The sequence below is a fragment of the Pteropus vampyrus genome, unplaced genomic scaffold (assembly GCF_000151845.1).
Source record: "Pteropus vampyrus isolate Shadow unplaced genomic scaffold, Pvam_2.0 Scaffold340, whole genome shotgun sequence".
In the NCBI taxonomy this organism is placed as follows: domain Eukaryota; kingdom Metazoa; phylum Chordata; class Mammalia; order Chiroptera; family Pteropodidae; genus Pteropus; species Pteropus vampyrus.
In genome coordinates, this window is record NW_011889121.1 from 733,745 (window position 1) to 757,696 (window position 23,952).

Genomic DNA, 23,952 nt, shown 5'->3' on the forward strand with positions numbered 1-23,952 from the left:
AAGACCTCCAGTGTGCCATCACTGTGCAGGTTGTGTTGTTACCTGCCCTGAATATTTTCTTAAAGCTAATTTAATTTGCTGAATTTAATCAGCAAATTAAATCATCAGACTGAACCCAAGACCATCCTACTTGTTGAGCAGCCTGAGTTTTGCACTGACGAAATGATATATAGCTGTGACTTACATACTGTCATGTGCTCTTGGGGGTAGGTACCAGAATGGTAGATATAAACATGAGGAAGAGGTAGGGTAAAAGTAGTGGAGTGCACTTTGCAAACATAACTCATTTTAGTTATATCAAAGCATTCTCTCTCTATCTTTCTCTCCTTATCCTCATTCAAGCCCATCTTTCCTCAAGTTTCACTTTTCTTCTCTAGAAAATCCTCACACTTCCTTATGTCCTTGACTTGTTTCCTAACAAAACAGCAACTAAATAAAAATAGGTCGTTTTAATCCTGGAAGGCAAATAAATTGAATATTTTGGTTCAATGAATTCAAAGATAAAGTTTACTTAAAGATGTTACTTGTTTAGTATGAAATTGCCCATCATTACATTAATTAATAGGTTGTGCTTTCAATTGAATTGGTTTATATGATTGGCTATTGAATGTTGTTGGCCCATAGGAGATGCAAAACAGGGTATTGTGTTGGGACAAGTCCTTAGAATATGATCCTGGGAAGGGAGAGAAGATAGGAATAATAGATGTGTACAGGGACACTAAAAAAAGGAGATGGTGGTGTCCTATTAGCATGTTTGTCTGGAGCTCTAGGCTTATTTGCAGCATCTCATTAGCATTCTCGGTGCCTTTTTACCGTCTTTATTCATTGACTGAAAAATACTAACAAGCACCCACCATATACTGAGCCCTAAGATGGAGGTATTTAGAAATAAGTGGGATAAGGAAGATAATTAAGAAGATGCTCTTTGCATTCAAAGAATAGTGTGCTGAGGTACTCAGGTCTGTAAATTTTAAGTGTAAATTACACCAAGGCCATAGGAGATGAATACAGAGGTTTATAAGAAGGCCTAAAAGGGAGGGTTTTTTAACTCTACTTGGGGTATGGAAGAAATGTTTGAAGAAGCAATCACACTGAATTCAGTTTTGAAGGATAGAGGAAAACTCATCATGAGACAAAAGGAAAAAGAAGTCATTTAAAGAAAGAGATCAAGAACAGAGTCATGATATAAAACCACATGTATACAAAGATAACATAAAATTTGTTATGGCTAGAATATTAAGGAGAGGTTGTTGTCAGAATAGGAGGTGAGAAAGATAAACTGGAGTTAGTCTGAGAGAGTTTTATAAACATCTACTGAAGAGCCTTTATTTTGCGGGTACCTAATCTCCTAAATAACTTCAGTTTTAGATAAGGAGTCTACAAATATATAAGTACAATTAAAGTAGGAATGGAAAATGGATTGTAGTAGCAAATATGATGAAGGCATTCTAGTGATATGAGTTTAATAACTACATTATTGCTAGTAAATGCTGGAAGAACAGAAAATGCTAGTCAAATAACAACAACAACCACCACCAACATTATAACAACAATAATAATGATGATAACAAATTAGAAACATAGTTCAGTGATATTTCCATTCTTTTGGAAAATAATATTTAAAGCAAAAAGTCCCTACCTTAATATCAAATGGTCCTGTTTGATTTGGTTGATTGTAAACTTCCAACTGATTCCTAATAGGAGACAGCCACAGAAGCAGATGATTTAATTGATCTTCAAGCTGTCCAAGGTCTTTAACGTGAGCCTCAATTTCTCTTTGTTTCTCAGGTAAATATCTAGAAACCTGCAAGGAAAAAAAATATTCTCATAGTTTAAATAAAAATGGAAAAAGAAATATTTTCAAAAGTTATTTGTTATAAAACATTATGGAAATTTACTGTATTTGGTATTTTAACAGCATGATAGTGATTACTCATATGTGTTACATGTTAAGATTTAATTTATGTATTACAAATTATCGATTAATAGTCTTTCCTCAAATTCTATGTTTTAAAGACAATAAGCCTTGGAAATTCAAAACACACACCCAAATGAAACTCAACTCCAACCAATAAAAGAAGTGTATTCTTTACTTAATTTCACTTATTCTTTACTTAAACTCACTTATTAAACATTACTTCTAACATTCTTTTATGTTAAGAAAAATTATATGAGTAAATTTTTTCATGTACCAAGAAACTTGGTGGGGTAAGCATTTTTGTGAGCTATAGTTTATGGGCCTTAGTATAACCAAATAAAACTGAATCAGAAGATTGGAAGAAAAAGTACAAAACAATATTTGGATTAGAGTGAAATATAAGAGAATGATTACAGGTTATTTTTATTAAGGGCTTACAATGTGCCAAGCATCATGTTTGGACATTTCACATTTATTGCTTTCTTTAATCTACCTAACAACACTATGATATACATACTATCATGATCCCAATTTTTCAAATGGATGATGACACTGTGGTTGAGAATATAAAATAACTGTTAAACATTGTGGGGGGTCTAGAATTAGGTTGCTTCTTTTTAAATCCTGGTTCTAGCACTTGCCTGGTACTTTATTTACTCAAGTTCTTTAATTCTCAGTGCCTTCTCTATAGAATGAGGGCAATGATAGTACCTGCTTCATAGGGTCACTGTGAGGATTAAATAAAGTAATACATGTAAATAGCTTAGAGCAATGCTATCCATAGTAGTATATGACAATAAAGTCATTAAATGTTAATGATTATTGCTTCGGCTCAAGTATAAGTAGAAAGACAATAAGAGTAAACTCTTTTTCTTCAGACTATCAAAGACTAAAACAGGTACACAGAAATAAAGAACGTGAACCTGCAATGGCAAGTCTTTATGATGATGTTAATAATACTATTCTAATGATATAAACATAACATTGCATTGTAATATGAACACAAACATTATATATATGTTATATAATATTATCATGTTACTATGAATAATAATAGAGAATATTTTTAAGGAAAACTAAATAAACATACCAATATATTAGTGCATTATCTAAACAGTGCCCCACACTTTGGAACAATTGCTTTAGATACTTTTAGAAGAACTAATATATTGAACATTATATTTTTTAATTGGACTCAACAGTTGGGGTAAAAAGGATATCCATTAATGGACAAAGTAACCAGTCAATTACTTTATAGGGGAAGGAATTTTACATAAACTCTTATTACATGTAAACAATATGCATTTTGAAATATACTGTAAATACAATTATATGTATTGCAAAAATGCATGTGGATGCATGAGCAATGGGTTAACATCCAGCCTGTGCCAATGTAGTGTGGGCCTGACCCTAGGCTCTCACAGTGATTTCTCCTTTCAACATTAACTTTAAGATGAAAGGATATGTTGGGCTGCCTTGTTTGTTGTATGACTCTATATCTAGATGGGGATCTGTGAGGTAGAATATAGACCTTTCGTCTATATGATTAAAATGATGTAAAATGTGGAAGGGAAATAGAGGTTGTGCCTTCTATATGATGACCTGAACAAACCTTGGTTTTCATTCCTGGCAGACTTTCCCTGTGAGGGTGAGGAGTCAAAAGAAGCAATGTGTGTGAGTAGCGTGGAATGTTTGCCCAGGAATAATGAATCATGGTTCTATACTGCTTTCTCTGACTTGTATTCTGCTATAAAGCTAAGTAAACAAAGTACTAGACAAATGCCTATTTGCATTTCATAAATTCTGACCCATAAATAGACATCTATGGTGCTGAACTATATTTATATATGTGTGTATATATGTAAGTGTGTGAATGTGTGCGTGTGTGAGGTAGTTGATATCACAAATGTAATTCCATGTATATAATATATAACCTAATAATACCCTTAATTTATCTTTCTCAACATTTTTAAGGAGGTAAATAGTTTACTTTTATTGGATCATTTCATATTCACAGTACATTTAAAAATAATTTTACAGCTTCAACTTACAACATGTAAGAGCCTCTAGATTCAGAGGCTACTGGAGATAATAGCCATCATATTTTCTTAGAATCACTTAAATCAAACTATGGACTCATTTATATATGATCACAAAATATTTTGTGTTTCATATAGGCTTTATATATAACTACGGAAATCTGTAATATGTGTAACTTTTAACTAAGATAGTTGGCTCATTCAATCTACCCATTGCTTCCTGGTTTTAGAAACAGAACAATCCTTGACAGAAAACAGTGCATTTGGTGAGATTTGGCTGATATCTGGAATTATTAAATGATACCATATAAAGAGATTGTGGGGCACAAGTAGTTTTCAGATTAGTTATGACATCTGCATTCGATATAGCCTCACAGACCTTGGGATTCCCCCACAATAGCATTTACCGTACACTGTTTAAGTTGTTATTTACATTGACCTTTCTCACTGAATTTTAATTTCTGGATAACTGGGTTTTTACACATGACAGACTTTCAATAAACAGCTGTTGAATGGAAGACAAACATTTTCCAAATTGAAATTAACTTCTCTTTTTTAATATAAGAAGCAATACATGTCCAGAGTAGTGAACGACTTAAAAATATAACTTTATATTCTTGTTAAACAGCTTTAATTAACATACAAAAATGTTAGTAAATTGGACTACATAAGCATCAGAAACTTCTGCATGGCAAAGAAAACTAAAAGCAAAGTCAAAGGACAAATAACAAATTGTGAAAAAAAAAATTTGTGACTCACTTCTCAGATAAGGGACTAAATTTCCTAACACATAAGAGAGCTTCTGCCAATTAATAAGAAAAAGGTCAACAACCCAAAAGAAAATTTGACAAAAGTTAAGGACAGTTCACACACACACACACAAAGAACACAAATGGATTTTAAACATACAAACAGAAGCTAAGCCTTGTCCATAATGAGAGGTCTGAAAATTTCATTTATTGCACTGACAAAAATCCAAGTTTGAAAACACACTATGCTTCCAAGGTTGGTGAAAATACAGACTTCAATACATGTTCAATGGGTTGTACACACTAGTGTGCCCCTTGCAGAAGATAATTTGGCAATATCTATAAAACACATGTAAACTTTGATAGAGAACTTTTACTTTTAGGAATGTATCTTGTAGATAAATTTCTAAAACTGAAATCATTGTTTGATGATGGTAGGGCAGATGGTACATGAGGTGGAAGATTTTCCACTATATTTTTTAATTTTTGAAAAATATAAATGAGTTACTTTTGCAAAGGCATATTAATTTGGAAAGAAAAATTACTAGCTTTTTTGCTTCATACCAAAAAATAGTGGTGAGAAATTAAATTTTACATATTTTAATGACAAATCATTAATAATAACATATAACATGTTTAAAGCCATCAGTCAAAAATCTTCTAATTATTTTCCTATAACAATATTGCTTAGTTAATGGTAGCATTGAATTTGAGACCATCTAACACATAATTTTCGTGCTCCCTCCCTTCAAAACACTCTTCAGGAATTGATGGCTTCTCCTACATACTTCATGGGAAAAAATGAAGATGTAAATAATTTATGGTACAGAATAAGAGTAAGTTTTATGTCAGTTTCTATATATTTTAAAATAATTTAGTATTATATTTACTACTTCATAGTCTTATCAAAATATGAATATAGAGGATTCTGGGAAATATGGTGGAGTGAGAAACATCCTCAGATCTCTCCACTTGAAACAACAATAAGCTGAACATTTAAAACTCAACAAAAAACACCCAAATTGAACATCAGCACATCTGAGCGTGGAATCTGCACATAAGAGCTACCACAGGTCAGAACCCTGGGTGTCGGGTGGTGGACTGGGAGAAATAAAGAAGCTGCCTCTTGTAGCCTCTGGAACTCCCTGCAGGAGAAGGCGGAAGGGAGAAGGTGCAGCGACTTCCCTGAACAGCCCTGCCTGGAAGTACTGTGAGTTTTACGCAGCCGGCAGCAGGGCCAAGTCATCAGGACAGAAAGCAGAGAAGTGGGACAGGATTGTAGAGAAACAACAGTTGATTTTTACCAGCTGCGGTTGCAAAACTGAGGTTGAGCCATAGCACTCAATTCCCAATCCAGAGGGCCCCTCCGCCCATGCCCTCTGAGACTGATCACTACAGAGCCCCCGGGAAATCTGAGCAAACCCTGCCAAGACTGTTGCTGACACTGATAGGGACTGAAACTAAGGGTAGTGAGCATGATTAAATATCTACAAGAAAATTAAAAAGGCATTATTTAAGCTTTATGTAAAGCAAGGATCCAAGAGGCTTCGTTGTCACCTACTGGAAACCAAAAGAAAAGTGCCTTCTTTGCAGCAGGCAAAAGAGAAACCTTTATATAATAAATTTTCTTTCTGGAAAAACAGCAGAATACAGTTCCATTAATACCCAGGTGGAGAAATAGTCTATTAAACACCATGAACAACCAAGGTGACAGGGTGTCGCAGAAAGAAAAAGGGAAATCTCCAGAAAATAAGCTTACAGACATAGAAATATGCAACTTAAATGACAGAGAATTCAGGGTGGTACTTCTGAAAAAACTCGTTGAGTTCTGAAACGAGTCATATCAACAATTTCAGGAACTGAAAAAACAACTAGATAAGCATAGCAAGGAAATTGAAACCTTCAAAAAGAACAGAATAGATCTTCGGGAGATAAACAAACAAACAAACAAAAACACTGTAAGAGTAGAAAAATGAAATAACAAGCTTGGGAAATAGAGATGACCAAATGGAGAAAAGGATCAGTGATCTCGAAGACAGAAATCTAGAAATAAATCAGAAGGAAGAAGAGAGAAACCAAAGAATGAAAAAATATGAAAAAGAAATAAAAGAATTAGCTGATACCATCAGGAGAGGAAATATAAGAATAATGGGCATTATCCGAGGTGAAGAAAAGGAGCAGGGACTAGAAAGCATTTTCAGACAAATAGTTGATGAGAATTCCCAAATCTAAGGAGTGAACTGGAGCTTGGATTTCAAGAAGTCAACAGAACATCCAATTATCTCAACTCAAAAAGACCTTCACCAAGACACATTGTATGAAAATTATCAAAAATCAATGACAAAGATAGAATTCTTAGAGCAGCCAGGGAGAAAAAAACGGTAACTTATAAAGGAAAACCCATTAGATTATCCTCAGACTTCTCAGTACTAACCTTACAAGCCAGAAAGGAATGGAATCAAATATTTAAACTATTAAGTGAAAGGAACTACCAGCGTAGAATAATGTATCCAGCTAAGTTCTCCTTTAGATACGAAGGAAAAACTAAGACTTTTCAAGACATACAAAAATTGAAGGAATTCTCCACTACACGGCCTGCACTATGGGAAATACTAAAAGTGGTCAGCTCACCTAAAACAAAATGGAAAAAAAAAAAAAACATAATTAGGAGTAAAGTGACATCAGGCAAATAGAAACAGAGGAGTGCAATCCTTACTAAGTACAGGGCATTATAAGCTTAACTAATAAGAAAAAAATTGCTATAGCAAGATAGTAATGAACTTTCAGCATACATAGGGACAAATTCAGATAACAATGACTGAAAAGGGGAGGATTCAAAGATCCAAATTTGCAACAGGGAATTGAGATAAGGCACATGCAGAAGAAAATGGATGACTGTTTATATATATATATATATATGTATATATATACACACACATATATATAAATATAATAAATATATATAAATATATATATATAAACATTTACTAATGTCAGTTTAAGAATCTAATAAGGTTCATATTCATAATGGTAATGACACACCAAAGATTCAAACTGAAGTATATAACATACAACAAGAAGAACCAGAGGGAAAACCCAGGAAAGTCAACCAAAGTAAAGAAAATAGAAACACAAGGATGAAGAAGTGATGGAAACACCAAGCTACCAGAAAGAAAAAGAAAAAAACAGCTATAAGAAGACTTCATATTTCAATAATCACCCAAAATGTAAATGGACAGAACTCACCAATAAAAAGGCACAGAGTTGCAGAATGGATCAAAAAACAAAATCCATATGCTGCGTCCAGGAGACATATCTCACCTCCAAAGACAAATATAGACTCAAAGTGAAAGGGTGGAAAATGATATTTCAAGGAAATGACATTCTGAGAAAAGCAGGAGTTGCAGTACTAATATCAGACGAAATAGACTTAAAAATAAATAAAGTAAAGAAAGATAGTGAGGGACACTTCATAGTGATGAGGGGAATCCTGCACCAAGAAGACGTCACATTTATTACGATCTATGCTCTCAATAAAGGAGCCCCAAAATATGTAAAGCAATTACTAACAGAACTAAAGGGAGAGACAGAGCAAAACATTATCATAGTAGGGGACCTACATACCCCATTGTCAGGTATGGACAGATCATCCAAACAGAAAATCAATAAGAAAATAACATTTTTAAATGACACATTAGACCAACTGGACATAATTGACATATACGGAGCCTTCCATCCCAAAACAGCTGCTTATACATTCTTCTCTAGTGCACATAGAACATTCTCAAGAATCAACCACATACTGGGACACACAGATACCCTCAATAAATATGAGTGTTGAAATCATACCAACCATATTCTCTGATCATAATGCTTTGAAACTAGAGATCAACTGCAAAAAAAAAAAATCAGGAAGAACTATAAATACATAGACATTAAACAACATGTCACTGAAGAATAACAGGGTCAGAGAAAAAATAAAAAGAGAGATCAAGAGATACAGAGACACGAATGATAATGATAGTACAACATATCAAAACTTTTGAGACATGGCAAAAGTGGTCATAAGAAGAAAGTTCATATCATTACAGGTCTACCTCCAAAATCAAGAACGAGCCTAAATAAGCAACCTAATGCTTCAACTTAAAAAAAAAACTAGAAAAGGAAGAACAAATGAAGCCTAAAGTCAGCAGAAGGAAAGAAATCATCATAATTAGAGCAGAAATAAATGAAATTGAAAACAAAACAAACAAACAAACAAAAACAATAGAAAAAATAAAGGCAACAAAGAGCTGGTTCTTTGAGAAGGTTAATAAAATTGACAAATCCCTAGCTAGACTCACTAAAGAAAAAAGAGAAAGGACACAAATAAACAAAATCAGAGATGAAAGAGGGGAAATTACAATTGACATTGCAGAAATACAAAGGATCGTGCAAGAATACTATGAAAAAGTATATAATACCAAATTTAATAACCTAGAAGAAATGGATCAGTACTTAGAAAAATACAATCTTCCTAGACTGAATCAAGAAGAACTGGAAAATCTAAATAGACCAATCAGCAGTATGGAAATCGAAAAAGTCATGAAAAACCTACCAAAAAGTAAAAGTCCAGGACTAGATGGCTTCACCAGTGAATTCTACCAAACATTCAAAGAAGATTTAATGCTTATTCTCCTCAAATTCCTCCAAAATATCGAAGAGCAGACAATATTTCCCAACTCATTTTATGAGGCCAATATTACCCTAATACCAAAACCTGGTAAGGATAATGCAAAAAAAGAAAACTACATACCAGTATCTCTCACGAACACAGAGGGAAAAATCCTAAATAAGATACTAGCGAACCAAATACAGCAACATATTAAAAAGATTATACATCATAATCAAGTGGGCTTCATCCCAGAGGCACAGGGATGGTTCAACATACGCAAATCGATTAATGTGATACACCACATAAACAAATTAAAAAATGAGAATCATATGATCAAAACACTTCACAAAACCAATATAGAAGGAAAATACTTTATACTTCATGGTGAAAAACTATAAACCTTCCCTCTAAGATCAGGAACAATGTAAGGATGTCCACTATCGTCACTCTTATTCAATGTAACATTGGAGGTCCTAGCAAGTGCAATCAGACAAGATATAAAAGGCATCCAAATAGGAAAAGAAGAAGTCAAACTGTCACTATTTGTGGATGACATGATTCTCTATATAAAAAACCCTAAAGAATCCACAAGAACACTACTAGAAACAATAAGCAAATACAGTAAAGTCTCTGGATACAAAATCAACGTTCAAAAATCCATAGCGTCCCTATAATCTAATAATGAAGTGTCAGAAAAAGAAGTGGAAAAGATACCACCTTTTGCAATTGCAACAAAAATAATAAAATACCTAGGAATAAATTTAATGAAACACGTGAAGGACCTATAACATGAAAACTACAAGACCCTATTAAAAGAAATCAAAGAAGATACAAAGAAATGGAAAGATATTCTGTGTTCTTGGATTGGAAGAATCAACATAATTAAAATGACCATATTATCTAAAACATTATACAGATTTAATGCAATCCCCATCAAAATTCCATGGGCTTTTTTTAAAAGAAATAGAACAAAAAATCATCAGATTTGTATGGAAGCACAAAAGACCCTAAATTGCCAAAGCAATCCTGAGAAAAAAGAACGAGGCTGGAGGCATCACTCTGCCTGACTTCAAATTATACTACAAAGCGACAGTAATCAAAACAGCATGGTCTTGGCAGAAAAACAGACACAGGGACCAGTGGAACAGAATCGAGAGTCCAGAAGTAAACCCATATTTACATGGGTAAATAATTTTTTACAAAAATGCCAAAAACATACAGTGGAGAAAGGAAAACTGGAAGGCCACCTGCAAAAGAATGAAACTAGACTGTTGTCTATCACCACGCACCAAAATTAACTCAAAATGGATTAGGGATCTGAATGAATATAAGACCTGAAACAATAAAATGCATCGAAGAAAACATAGAAACTAAACTCAAGGACCTTGGACTTAAAGAAGATTTTATGAATTTGACTTCAAAGGCAAGGCAAGTAAAAGCAAAAATAAATGAATGGGACTACATGAAATTAAAACCTCTGTTCAACAAAAGGAACCATCAACAAAGCGAAGAGATAACCATCCAAATGGGAAAATATATTTGCAATCAACGTCTTCGATAAGGGCCTAATATCCAAAATATACAAAGAACTCATATAACTCAATAACAACAAAAAAGAAAATGATCCAATCAAAAAATGGGCAGAAGACCTGAACGGACACTTTTCCTTAGAGGACATACAAATGGTGAACAAATATATGAAAAGATGCTCAACATCGCTAGCTATTAGAGAAACGCAAATCAAAACCACAATGAGATACCATCTCACACCTGTTAGAATAGCTATAATCAACAGGACAAGTAATACCAAATGCTGGAGAGGATGCGGAGAAAAAGGAACCCTCATACATTGCTGGTGGGACTGCAAATTGGTACAGCCCCTATGGAAAACAGTATGAAGGTTTCTCAAAAACCTGAGAATTGATCTACCATATGATCCAGCAATTCCTCTACTGGGTATTCACCCCAAAGACTTGAAAACCCATATCCGAAAAGATATTTGAACACCAATGTTCATAGCAGCATTATTTACACTGTCCAGGACATGGAAGCAACCGAAGTGTCCTATGATAGATGATTGGCTAAAGAAGCAGTGGTACATATATACAATGGAATATTACTCCATCATAAGAAGAGATGAAATACTGCCATTTGTGACAATATGGATGGACCTCGAGATAGTCATGCTAAGTGAAATAAGCCAGACAGAAAAAGTTGAAAATCACATGATATCACTTGTACGTGTGATATAAACCTAAAAGCCTCAAATGAACAGTACAAACCAACAGAGACTCATGGACATGGATAATGGACTAGTGGTTACCAGAGGGTAGGGTGTGGAGGAGGAGGGAGGTAAAGGCTTAAAGGATATAAGGAGGTAGGGGGAGGGTGAACTGGGTAAAGGGGATAAAATGTATGGTAGCTGAAGGAAACTGGATTTTGAGTGGTAAACACACAATAGAATATACAGATGTCAAATTATAATGTACACCTGAAAATTATATAATTGTATTAACCAATGTTTCCCCAATAAACTTATTTAAAAAAATTAAAAAATATGGACATAAACACTTTACTAGTCAGATGCATCTTAATCTTTTTAAGTTATTATAAAACTGTGTTCGTCATACAACATGTTCCCTGTGGTGAAAGAAAACAATTAAAAACATTCAGTTCCCTTATGTGTTAATTTAATATCTAACCAAATCTTGACCTAATTTCACACTAGATTAACTTCTTTTCTTTCAATTTCTGAATTTTAATTTCAAATGTGCAGAAGTTTTAATATTAAGATAAACAGAGGCGTCTATTTTAGAAAAAAAACAGATATTAAATATTGACTTCATAGCTTACACCAAAGACATTCTAGAGAAATTAAAGAGTTAAGTGCAAAAATATTAATAGTAACAGAACTAGAATAAAATGTTGGTGTGGAGGAGCTCTTTAGAAGTAGAAAGGAATGCAAATAAACTATTAAATATAATACTTGTATTGTTAATTTAGAAATTAAGGCCAATTAGCAGAATTAAAAACAAATGACAACTGGTAATATTTACAGCATCTATCAGACACAGGGTACTATTCTTACATATAAAATGATTGTCTAATGAATCTTCAGATGAAGAATCTGAAAAACTTCATAAAGAATATATATAGGAATTTTACACAATATGCAAACAGCCAACAATCTACAGAAAAGTCCAACCACTTAATAATCAATGAAAAGCAAATTAAAACAGCAGCAATATACCATTGTATGTCTATTATATTGGCTTTTGTAAAAGGTATTTGTCAAAATTCTGGAAAATAAGCACTCTTATGATGTACATTGGAGCATAAATTCTTACATTTGTAGGGAGTTATTTGATAATTCAAAAAAAAAAAAAAGAAGCAAGACTTCTATCATGAAAACTACAAACATTACTCAGAGATTAAGGAACACCTAAACAAATAAAGGAATATAACTTGTTCTTGTATCGGAAGGAACCACTTGAAGGTACCCATTGGAAGATCCAATATAGTAGAGGCATCAGTTTTCTTTAAATAGTTTGTAAATTCAATGCAATCCTAGTCAAAATTGCAGCAGCTAGTTTTTAACAAAAATTGACATGCCAACTCTCAGATTTATATGGATATTCAAAGAGCCAAGAACATCCAAGGCAATCTTGAAGAATAACAAGGTTTAAGAATGTTTACAACCAGATATCGATATTTATTATATTAATTCTGTGTGGTACTGCTGTGAGAACAAATAAACTATATTATTTACTTAATTTATGATAATGGCATGACTTTAGTTAAGTGAAGAGTGGATGATTTCAATAAATGGTTCCAGGTTAAGTGGCTCTTCTTATAAAAAAATGAATCTTGACTCTCCTATTCTATACCACAGACACAAAGATCAGTTCCAGATTGCTGTGCCTTCATGTAAAAGGCAAAACAATAAAGTTTCCACAAGAAAGAGCAAATCTAGGTTGAAATAAGATATTTGCAAGGCCTATATTTGACAAAGGACTTGTATCCAAATAATTCCAATTTCTATGAGAAAAAGACAGATAGCTACTTTTTTTTTAATGGGCAAAAGATTTGCACAAGGACTTCACATAATTAGATATAAAATGGTTCTAATCTTTAGAGGATTACAAATCAAAACACAATGATACCAGTTCACATCCACCAGAATGGCTGAGAGGAAAAAGAATGGAAATACATACTCTTGATGAGAATATGGAGAGACTGAAACTCTTATATAATGCTGGTGTGAGTGATTTAGTACAACCATATTGGAAAACTATTTGGCATTATTTCCAAAGCCAAATAAATATATACATATCATCCAAACCAGTCATTCTACTTCCAAGTACATTCCAAAGGTATGTGTATATATATGCAGTAAAGGATATGTACATAACAGCATTATTCATAATGGCCTCATACTAGAAACAATCCAAATGTGTACCATTAGTAGAATAGATAAACTGTGACATTCACACGATGAAATACTGTAAAGAGAATAAATTAACAAGACTATGGTACATGCACTAGCATAAAAAATCTCACAAAAATGATGTTGAATAGGAGAAGTCAAAAATAAGGGCATATACTCTATGATTCCACTGACATTAATTTCAAAGGCAGGCAAAAGTAAAGATGTTAAAAGTGAGAGGAGTGCTTATCCTTGGGTGAAGGCAGTAGCTGGGAAGGGGTTAATAACTAGGAAGGAGCATGAGAGAGGCTCCTGGGGTAATGTTCTAATTCTTGATCTGAGTGCTAGGAGCATGCAGATGCTAACTTTAAAAAAATCCATCAACTTATGATTTTGCACTTCTCCATGCATCTTTTATCCTTCAGTTTAAAAGATTATGTAAAATATTTTAAAAGCCTTAAAAGTATTCACTTCTTTTAATCATGAAATTCTACTTCTAAATTTTCCTAGGGGAATATAAGAGATATGCATAGAGACATATAACAAGAATGCTCAATCAATTCTGTCATTTATACTAGTGAAAAACTGAAACAAAATTCCCCAAATAGAATTATTACATCTATATAATGGAATTCTTGGCATCCAGTGAAAGTACATATTATGAAAAACATTCTATTATATTGAAAATATTCATGACATGTTAATAAAAATAATTACATATCAGATATGAATGATCTTTTCTGTATATATTTCACATATTCGTACCTACATATAGATGCGTGTATATATATATATATATATATAATAATTGGAAATACATAACCAAATTTTTTTTGGGGGGGTGTTACCAATTACAGATAACTTTTATTTGTTAATATATTTTTTGGCCTTTTCTGAAGTTACCACACAGAAAAAGTATTATTTTTATGTTTTAAATGTGAAATAAAAATAAATAAATGGTTAGTACTGGTTGGATGGCTGGTTATCCCTCCAAAATATTAGCAACAATAAAATTGCTATTATAACATAGATTTATAATATACTTCAGATACTATATGATAGATTTTACTTATATTAGCTCCCTTAATCTCGTCCATGATCCTATAAAATACGAATTATTTTCTCAATTAACAAATGAGGCGATTAAGACTCAAAACTAGAAATAATAGTCCTAATGTTACTAGTAAGTGAAAAAAAAAGTTGGTATTAAACATCCAGGTTTTTCTGACACCAAATTCTACTCTTTCATTTCTCTTCCCTCACAAAACATATTCTGCTATGTGTCAAAATCCAACATATTACTTGAGAAATGGAGTACTGAAACTTATACTTTTCAAAAGTTTTTGTTTTTGTGGGAACAACCTACACAAATACTCATTATCATTAATGAGATACACATTTAGAAGTCAACCATAATATGAAACAATATAAATGAAGTGTATATGTATAAATATATTTTGAAAACAAAAAAATAACTACTTAACATTTATTAAGACTATTATATAGGGACTACAATGTAAATTCAATTGCTGACTGATTAAATTTTTGGATTATGATTAATCCAAAATCATGATTAAATGATCTTTATATAACTATAATAAGTAACTTCTTTGTTTTGTAGATTTGTCATTTATTTTAAAATAGAGGTATATATAAAATAAGTTGTTATAATGATTAAAAATAGTAAGAGAAAATTGTCAAATACATAAGTCACCATTTACATAATAAATTAGCATTATTTCCAAAGAATGATAAATGCTGAATTCTGAAATTTTCATACATAAAAATATAGATAATAGTTAATTGAATTTTAATGTTAAATTTCTGTCTCATATCATTCCAAACTAAATATCAGGTGAATGAAAATGTAGATGTAAATATGAAACAAGAAAAATAATAAAAATGAGTAAATGTTCTTATAATTTTGATACAAAAGTTGTCATTTTGATTTAAAAACCATAAAGTGATAGATTTAAATTCCTAACAATATAAAATTTCCTTACACAAATAATCAAACAAGCAAAAGAAAAATCAAAAAAGAAAATAATCCATCTTAAGTAATTTTACAGATGCTCAAGATAAAAGCATTCTCACAGATCAATAGGAAAGAGATGAATATTTAACAACAAAAAAATTGGACAAGGATCAGAAATAAATAACTCATCAAAGAAAAATTATAAATGACCTCTAAGTCTATTAAGACTATTTAACTTTACTAGCAACCATAGAAATGAAATTTAAACAGTGAGGTATAATATTGTAACTCTTTATTTGGCAAAGATTTATTTAAACTATCTGGTATTGCACTACAGTGGTGTCATACAATAGTAATAGTGCATGGAATTGGGCCCTCTCATATACTGCTGGTAAGCAAGTAAGTTGGAATATCCCTGCAGATGGGGTTGGGAGTCGATGGGGTAGAATTTTGCAATATATATTCAAATATAAACATATTCTCACACTTAGGCCATAAATTCTACTTCTAATAATTTATGTTAAGGCAACAACAATATGTACATATATCAAACTACAAGAATGTCTGCCACAGGCTAATTTATAGATACAAAACATTTGATATAGCATGCATGCTCACCAATTATAGAACACTCGTCTGGTGAAATACTCTACAGTCATTTAAAAAGTGACATAGGTGTATATTTAGTAATATGGAAAAACGTATGGTGTACCAAAAGTTTTAAAATTGCAATTTGTGGGTAATAGGTCATCTTTTCTCAGTTGTACTTTTAATTTTTCTGCAATGAATATGTATTACTTTTAATATGAAAATGGCTATCTTAAATATAGGTGCACATGTATACTTCTATGGAAATAGAATATTTGCGTAGCACTTACAATAAACCAAGCATTATTCTGTTTTATTTAATACATCGATGTTCAATAATAACAACCCTATTATAGATACTATTATTGTCCCTATTTTACACATGAAAAACTGATACAGAGAGGCTAAGTGATTTGCCCATGGTCACACAGCCAATCGTGGTAACAGCTAGAATTAGAACCCAAGAAGTTAAGCTTAAAAGCTCATGCTCCTAACCACTGTACCACTTTGCCTTACATTCATTTTAGCTAAATGACTTTGAGAAACCATACTGATATGAGTACAAAAGTCTTTCTTTCATAGCATTTCTTAGAATAAATTCCTTTAGGTACTGATTGTGGATTTTACTATAATTTCTTCATAACTTTGAATATATGTGTGATGATAAAGTACTATTATCCTCGCAACTACTAAATTCAACTTCCAAAATTGCCCCTTGTTTTATTTTCCTGCTTAAATTATGTGACTGATTTCCAATTGTCTCCAAATTCTTTAGCCTGCCTTTTTAAACAATATAGTTCTTGATAATCCAACTTTATCAACCATTCTTCACATATTTTTGATAACAAAACTCCATTTTGGTCAGAATGGTGACCGTGCTGTTCTTGGTATATGACACTTGACTTTTCTTTCTTCTGTTCCCCTGTCATTGTCTAGTTTGCCATTGAAATGTCTGCTTTTCCCTGAACAAAAGATCTCTTTTTTTAATTAACACATATAAAACCCTTCCCCATCCTTCATGTTTTGGGTGATGAAAGTGCCACTTCCTCAGAGAAGATTGTTTGATCCTTCTGGATGGAAATAATTATTCTTCCTAATAAACTCTATAGCATTTATTATCTGTGCTACTGTATCAGACCTTGTCATGTATTGTTTTTTTTCTTTATTTTACTATTCTCTTTCAACTTGTATCTTCTTCCTGTGCCTCTCCCCAAAAGCTTGAATACACACACACACACACACACACACACACACACACAGACTCAGCCACAATTGAATTTTACAACTTTGTATATCCTTACCACTTTGTCTTATACGATCTAGCATTTGTCCAATGAAAATCATACAAACCAGTCAATTGTTTGCTAATAGAACAGAGAAGAGAGAAATTAAGGCTGAAGATTAAAAGGAGAAATCTCTTCAGAGTACTTCTGTTCTTACATACTTTGCATTTCCAGCTCTGCTTCTTGTTTTAGTCTATTTGTGAATGCCCAAGCTCACTAGAACAGTAAGAACAGTTCTTGCCTGGCAGCTGGACTGGTGAAATGTGATTTAAGGAACACAGGAGTATAAAAGGTTAGGATCTGGTCAGTCAAGGAAACTAAGGAACACATGTAGAAGATTTAATTCTCGACATTTTTTTTTTGTTAAGTTGTGTTGATGTCATGGATTCTGGAGCTAGAGATAAGACTAGATATACATTAATTACAGCACTGGCAGGAATATTGCCCATGCAATTAATTCAGTGAATGTTTACCTAGTAACTATTTTTCTTTCAACCACTGTTCTATATACTATTTATAAATCTACTGCTTTTTTATTTGATTCAAGTTGCCCATTGTATGGCTAAGTATAACCTTCATTGCCAACACCATTCCACTTTGAAAAATGCTAAGTAACAGTGCATCTTAAACATATAATCTCTTACCACTAACCAAGTTTGAACAAAAAAAAACTTCCAAAATTTAGTAATATTGATTAAATGATTCAAGTAGACCATCATCTTCCTTTGGATAAAAATGTATGTGGGATGAAATATCGAGAGACCTCATTTCACCTTGCATATTTTGCAATCTCGATAAATTAAAGCTACTAGAGAACCAGAACTTAGGAAAGATATATACTCAAGTACAATACTCAATAATTTTTCACAACTGGTCTCAAGGTAAAATATCCCTCTGACTAGGAAGTCATTTGTTTTCTTTACCTCTGGAAATTTAATAAAAGAATAATGAATATAAAACTGAAAAATATACATTATGTTTACATGCCACCAACCATTTAAAAATTGTAAATCCATAAACAATTTTAAAGTGACCAATTATGATTCAGTTTTAGGACAGTTATCCCCCTGCCCGATGGCATAGCTACTGGGATTATACTTTGAAAATAAGTGGATTTTCTCTTTGAAGTATGTGGTTATAACTTACAATGTTTAAAGGTCTATATTTCCCACACTGCTTCCAGTTTTAAGTACAGGTACTAGTTAAGTTTTCTGTATCAAATCACAGTGTATATTAATTTCATTGTATAACCACTTCATTACCACACCTGACTTTTGTTATTGTTGCTAAAGATCTGAAATGCATAATACATGATGGGGTAAATGAACACATCTAGAGAGATTTCATAGTCAGTGAAATTTGATGTACAATAAATAGGTTTGCAGTCGTTGGAAAACTCGGCCCTTATTACCACACTAAACCCATATTGGCTTTTAAATAAACCTTAGTGTTCACAAGAAGTATTCTTGTTCATTAACTTATTAATTTGCAGTATAAGCAACTATTTCCATGGTAAAATCTTTAATAATATGCATAATTCATGGAAAAAAATTTTTCACTCTTTACCTTGATTCAAACCTACCCTAAGGTTAGGTAACAAGCCCTGTAACAGCTCCCAGAGGCATTAGACAAGTAAAGTGAATTGGGGAAATTGATTTGCCCAAACTTCAATAGCTATCATTTATCTTCTAAAATGGATTTTATAAGGATTTACACCCACCTAACTATCCACCTACCCACACACTCTTTACTACATAATGTGATTTTGATCACATACTGTTTAAACCCTAAGGATAATAAAACTCACAAAGATGTTAAAATGTAATTTTATATGACACATACACACTCCACAGAATGTGTTGTTACAAATTAACCCCATATTTTTCTCTTTCTCTTCATTGTAAAACAAGGAAAAAGCTACTTTATTCTTACATTCTCCCATTGGCAGACCTTGTTGTTATCTGCTTAAAGGGCCTTAGCAGCAGGCTGGCTGACATAGATATATTCGTAAGAAACACTGTTTTTGTGTGAGTGTGTGTGTGTGTTTTGTTCATTTGTTTCGTTTGATCAAAATTCAAGGAAAACTAAGCCATGATCAGTTTAATTTTACCCAAGCACCAGGAATCATAATAAATTTTAACAGCTTGGTATTTATTAAGATAGTCCTTGAGGTGTCACTTAAAATTAGCTATTTCAACAACAAAATTTTTAAAAACCAGAGTCTTCTTTGTTCATTTATATACATCACTATATTCCAGAATATGGACTTCAGAGGGGGGGAAAAAGTGAAAAATATAACACATAATGACGTATCCTCGATTTCAGAAATTCCATTAAAAAACAATTTAACTATTTACATATAACTTTAAATTTAAATTACTTAAAATTAAATACAATTTAAAAATCAGTTCCTTGTCTGCATTCACTATTTCTAATGCTCAAAAGCCACAGTGTATTGGACAGCACAGATATATCCATCACTGCAAAAAGTTACAAGCCATACAAGCACTTGCTTCAGGATTGATGCATCTAAAAGACTTATTAATCCTCATGACTTCTTTTTAAAGCAGAACAAGATACTTTAGAAAATAATTATTCTGGGAGTGTTTAAATACATACACAAATCTGACAGTTTGGACAACATGACAATGAATTGCTGCTTTTAAACTCAACATTTTCTGGCTAGAAAGTTTGTTGTTTTCCAAAATTCCTTCTGTAAAAGAAAGAAAATCACCACGTTGAAAATAAGTTTTCTTTCTTTGCCTTCCTCTGAATGAAATTATTTTATTATGATTTTAAAAATATCAAGATTAAAAAGTATTTTTGCAACAAATGACATAATCCACATAACCGACATTTTTATTCTCTTCGTGCAATAGTCTATAGTGTTGCAAATTGATGCATTATTCTTATTTATACTATGAGGTAAATGCATATTTCATTACCCACTAAGTGAAACACGCCTAACAATAAAAGAAATCAATGTTCCCAGGAGTTTTAATCTTACTGACAAAAAAGAGTAATATGATATAGAATAGCTGCTGCTGGAAATGGTGATGCCTAGCAAGGGTGTTTATTGGTTTTGAACACAACAATGGGAGGACGTGCCACTGGCAAATGTTAAGTTGAAGCTCTACTAGGTCTGCAGACAATATGAGAAAATGAAATAAAACTCGAAGGTGGGTGAGTCTCTCCGTGCTAGCCAGAAGAGAAAAGAGCATAGAAATTTGAAAAAGAAGTATTTGATTTCTTTGGAAAAAATGAAAAATCCAGGTAGAAGTCAGGGCCCAAATAATTTAGTTTTCTAACAGGAATGTTGCTATCATCCCATTTCAACAAGACTGTAGGGCAGAAGGCATCAAACTATGGGTCAAGGTTCAAACCTAGCTACCACCTGTTTTTATACAGTCTGAGAACTAGAAATGATTTTTAGACTTCAAGTAATTGACAAAAAATACCCAAAAGACAGGAAATACGAAAAAATTATAAGAAATTATATTAAATTCAAATCTGTGTCTATGAATAAAGTATTACCAGACTACGGCCACACCCATTCATTTACATATTGCCTATGGCCACTTTTGCACTATGAAGGCAGCTTTGAGTAGTTGCAGCAGAGACCCTACTGCTTGCAAAGCCTATAATATTGACTATTCGTGCCTTTACAGATTTTGTTGACCTCTACTCCAGAAGATCATTGAGTTGTGGCTCAGCCTCCAGTCCTTCTAAGTCCTTTCTCCGCCTAGATCCCACAGCTGCTTTGAGGAGTGGGTCAGTGAGGTGGCGCCTGGGGTTCAAGGTATGAGAAAACACTTTTAAATATAGCATTCATTAGCTCATGTCTTCTTGGCAAACTCCTCATGTAACTTTGAAAATGTACAAAAACAGCCACCTCTATTGGAAATTAAAAAAGTTCACAACCCTCCTTGCTTGTTGTTGAGGAAGTTTATGGCCAGTATGTGCATATGTCTGATCTGGCTGGGCATCCACCTGGAGCAGCTGAAGCCTGCAATGGCAGTCAGCTAAGATCTAGAACCTGGCTATTGCATGTGGTAGATGTTTAGTAAGATCGAATTATTGATATTTTGTTTTAAAATGCTTTCATTTGTTTTCCCAGCAGAACAAAGAGCAAAAGAAAATGAGACAAAGAATTAAAAAAATAGAGGTGATGTACCAACACAAAAGCCAGAAAAATAAATTTTAAAAATATTGTTATTAAATCCTGTAATTTACCATTAGCCTTGATGAGCCCTGAACTACACTGGTCAACATGCTTGCCACTAGCTATATATGGCTATTGAGAACCTGGAATGTGGCTATTTGAAATAGAGATAGGGAGTAAGTGTAAAATACACATTGGATTTCGAAGACTTAGTACAACAAAAGGAATACAAAATATCTTAATATTTTTATACTGACATCATGTCAAAATGATACCATTTTAGATACACTGAGCTAAATAGACTATATTATTAACATTAAGTTCACCTATTTAGTTTTACTATTTAATGTAGTAATAGAACATTTAAAATCACCTATGTAGCTTGCATTATATTTCTATTGGACAGCACTGGTATAGAAATAATGCTATGCATCTAGATTGCAGAAAACAACTAAATGAAAGAAAATCCATATATGTAAAAAAAGGCATGTGACTTTTAGCATATCTACTAAGGTCTTAATTTTAATAAAAATTAGAGGTAAATTTTTTTTATACATAGAAAATCAATTTCTTCTTGCATCTACTAAATAAATGCTGAAGAAGTATTTTAAGCAAACAGGATGGAAAAACAAATTATTAGCTTGCCTTGGATTGGTCTAGCTCTTGCCAATATGTTCCCTATACTCTTTGAGATGAAGCAACCCCACGTGTTAATTCCATATCCTTATTCTCTGGTGTCTATGTTTAATTGAGCTCTCATGCTAAGGCCTTTGGGTACTGTCTCCCAACCACACCGTGCCTGGAAACCAGAGCTGTATGAATCTGGTTTGCACATCACTGTTGTCCACCTTTTTGGGCCCCCAGGCTGTGTACCATGAAACTATATCCTTCAGTGAACAAAGGAACAGCTAGATATGGATACTGTTATATTACATAGGAGTCAGGTAAAAAGAGGGAAGAGATAGATACAGATCCAGGGTCCATTTCTAGGTCTCAGATGAGGAAGCCTGGTGGTGACTTCCTCTGCAGTAGGGCTGAGCAGCATAACCCAGGGGAGGGAAGAGGTAGAGGCATGTAACTGGGAAAGAGAAATGACAGTCAGGGATGTGAATCAATACTGCATGGCAAGGGGCAGGTTGATAACAGAGAATTAGAAGTCAGAGGATCCAGGTTCTAATACCACCTCTGCCTCTATTTGTACATTTGGGCCTTTTAGTGGATATATTTGGAATTCCATTATCTCAACTGAAAAATGCGGAGATTGGATTAGACTATCTCTGAGGTGCCTTCTCCAACTTGAATGTTCTATGAATAAATTTTATCTCTGGCAGACAACAGAGACGACTGTGTCACTGAGTTTAAAGGAGACAAAGACTGTGTCAACCTGACACCTGGATGTCTGGAAACATAAAAGATGTTTCTGAGGGTTTATTAGGAGCCTGTGAAATACGCCTAAAATGTGGAAAATCCCATGACAATGGTATACCTTGTCACCCCAAGCAGATGTAAGCTTAATTCTCCTCACAGTAAGATAATGAGCAATATAATAGAGCCTAACCAAGCAATTTTGGATACAGGCTAAACACAATCAACTGCCATGGTGTTCCAGTAATTTATTTAGAGGATTTAAACATCTTTCCTCCAAAGCTGAGATTCCTGCCAGGTAACCTGTGTAATGGACCTAGTGCAATGACTGACACCAAATGGCCAATAATTTTGTCCAGCCCTAGGGTTTTGCTGGTGCACGAGGTGCATTTCCTGGCTATGGCTAAGGCTGTAGCTACATTGCTGATGATGCGGCAACATTTTAGGCTCTGATTTCCAAGAGTGAGCTGAGACACAGTCATTCTCAGGTCTTGAAAGTCACCATTTTCACGGTCAGGTTAGAGAAATTCAAGTATCTCATGTCCTGAGATACAGAAGAGGACAGAAGTTTGGGGGTATCGGGACAGTGTTTGTGAACTTAAAGAAACAGTCCTTTGAAAGGCAAACACAGAACTTGCTCCGAACTTCTCTATTCCTGATTCATTCCCTAGAGGCTGTGTGTAAAGTAAATACTCTTCTGGGACACGGACACACACACACACACACACACACACACACACACACACCTGCCCTCTAAAGCACCTCTGCTGGATGAACATCATTGTGATGATAC

The 23,952-nt window shown here is 33.3% G+C and overlaps 1 protein-coding gene across 2 annotated transcripts in view; it reads right to left on the bottom strand.

Annotated features, from left to right (window-relative positions):
- Positions 1-23,952, bottom strand: part of DMD (dystrophin) — a 2,089,898-nt gene that overhangs the window by 705,812 nt on the left and 1,360,134 nt on the right. For both annotated transcript variants that reach the window (XM_011378471.2, XM_011378473.2), the window contains exon 48: positions 1,640-1,804. In XM_011378471.2, the coding sequence (XP_011376773.1) occupies positions 1,640-1,804 (165 nt within the window). The remainder of the gene's footprint in view (positions 1-1,639; positions 1,805-23,952) is intronic.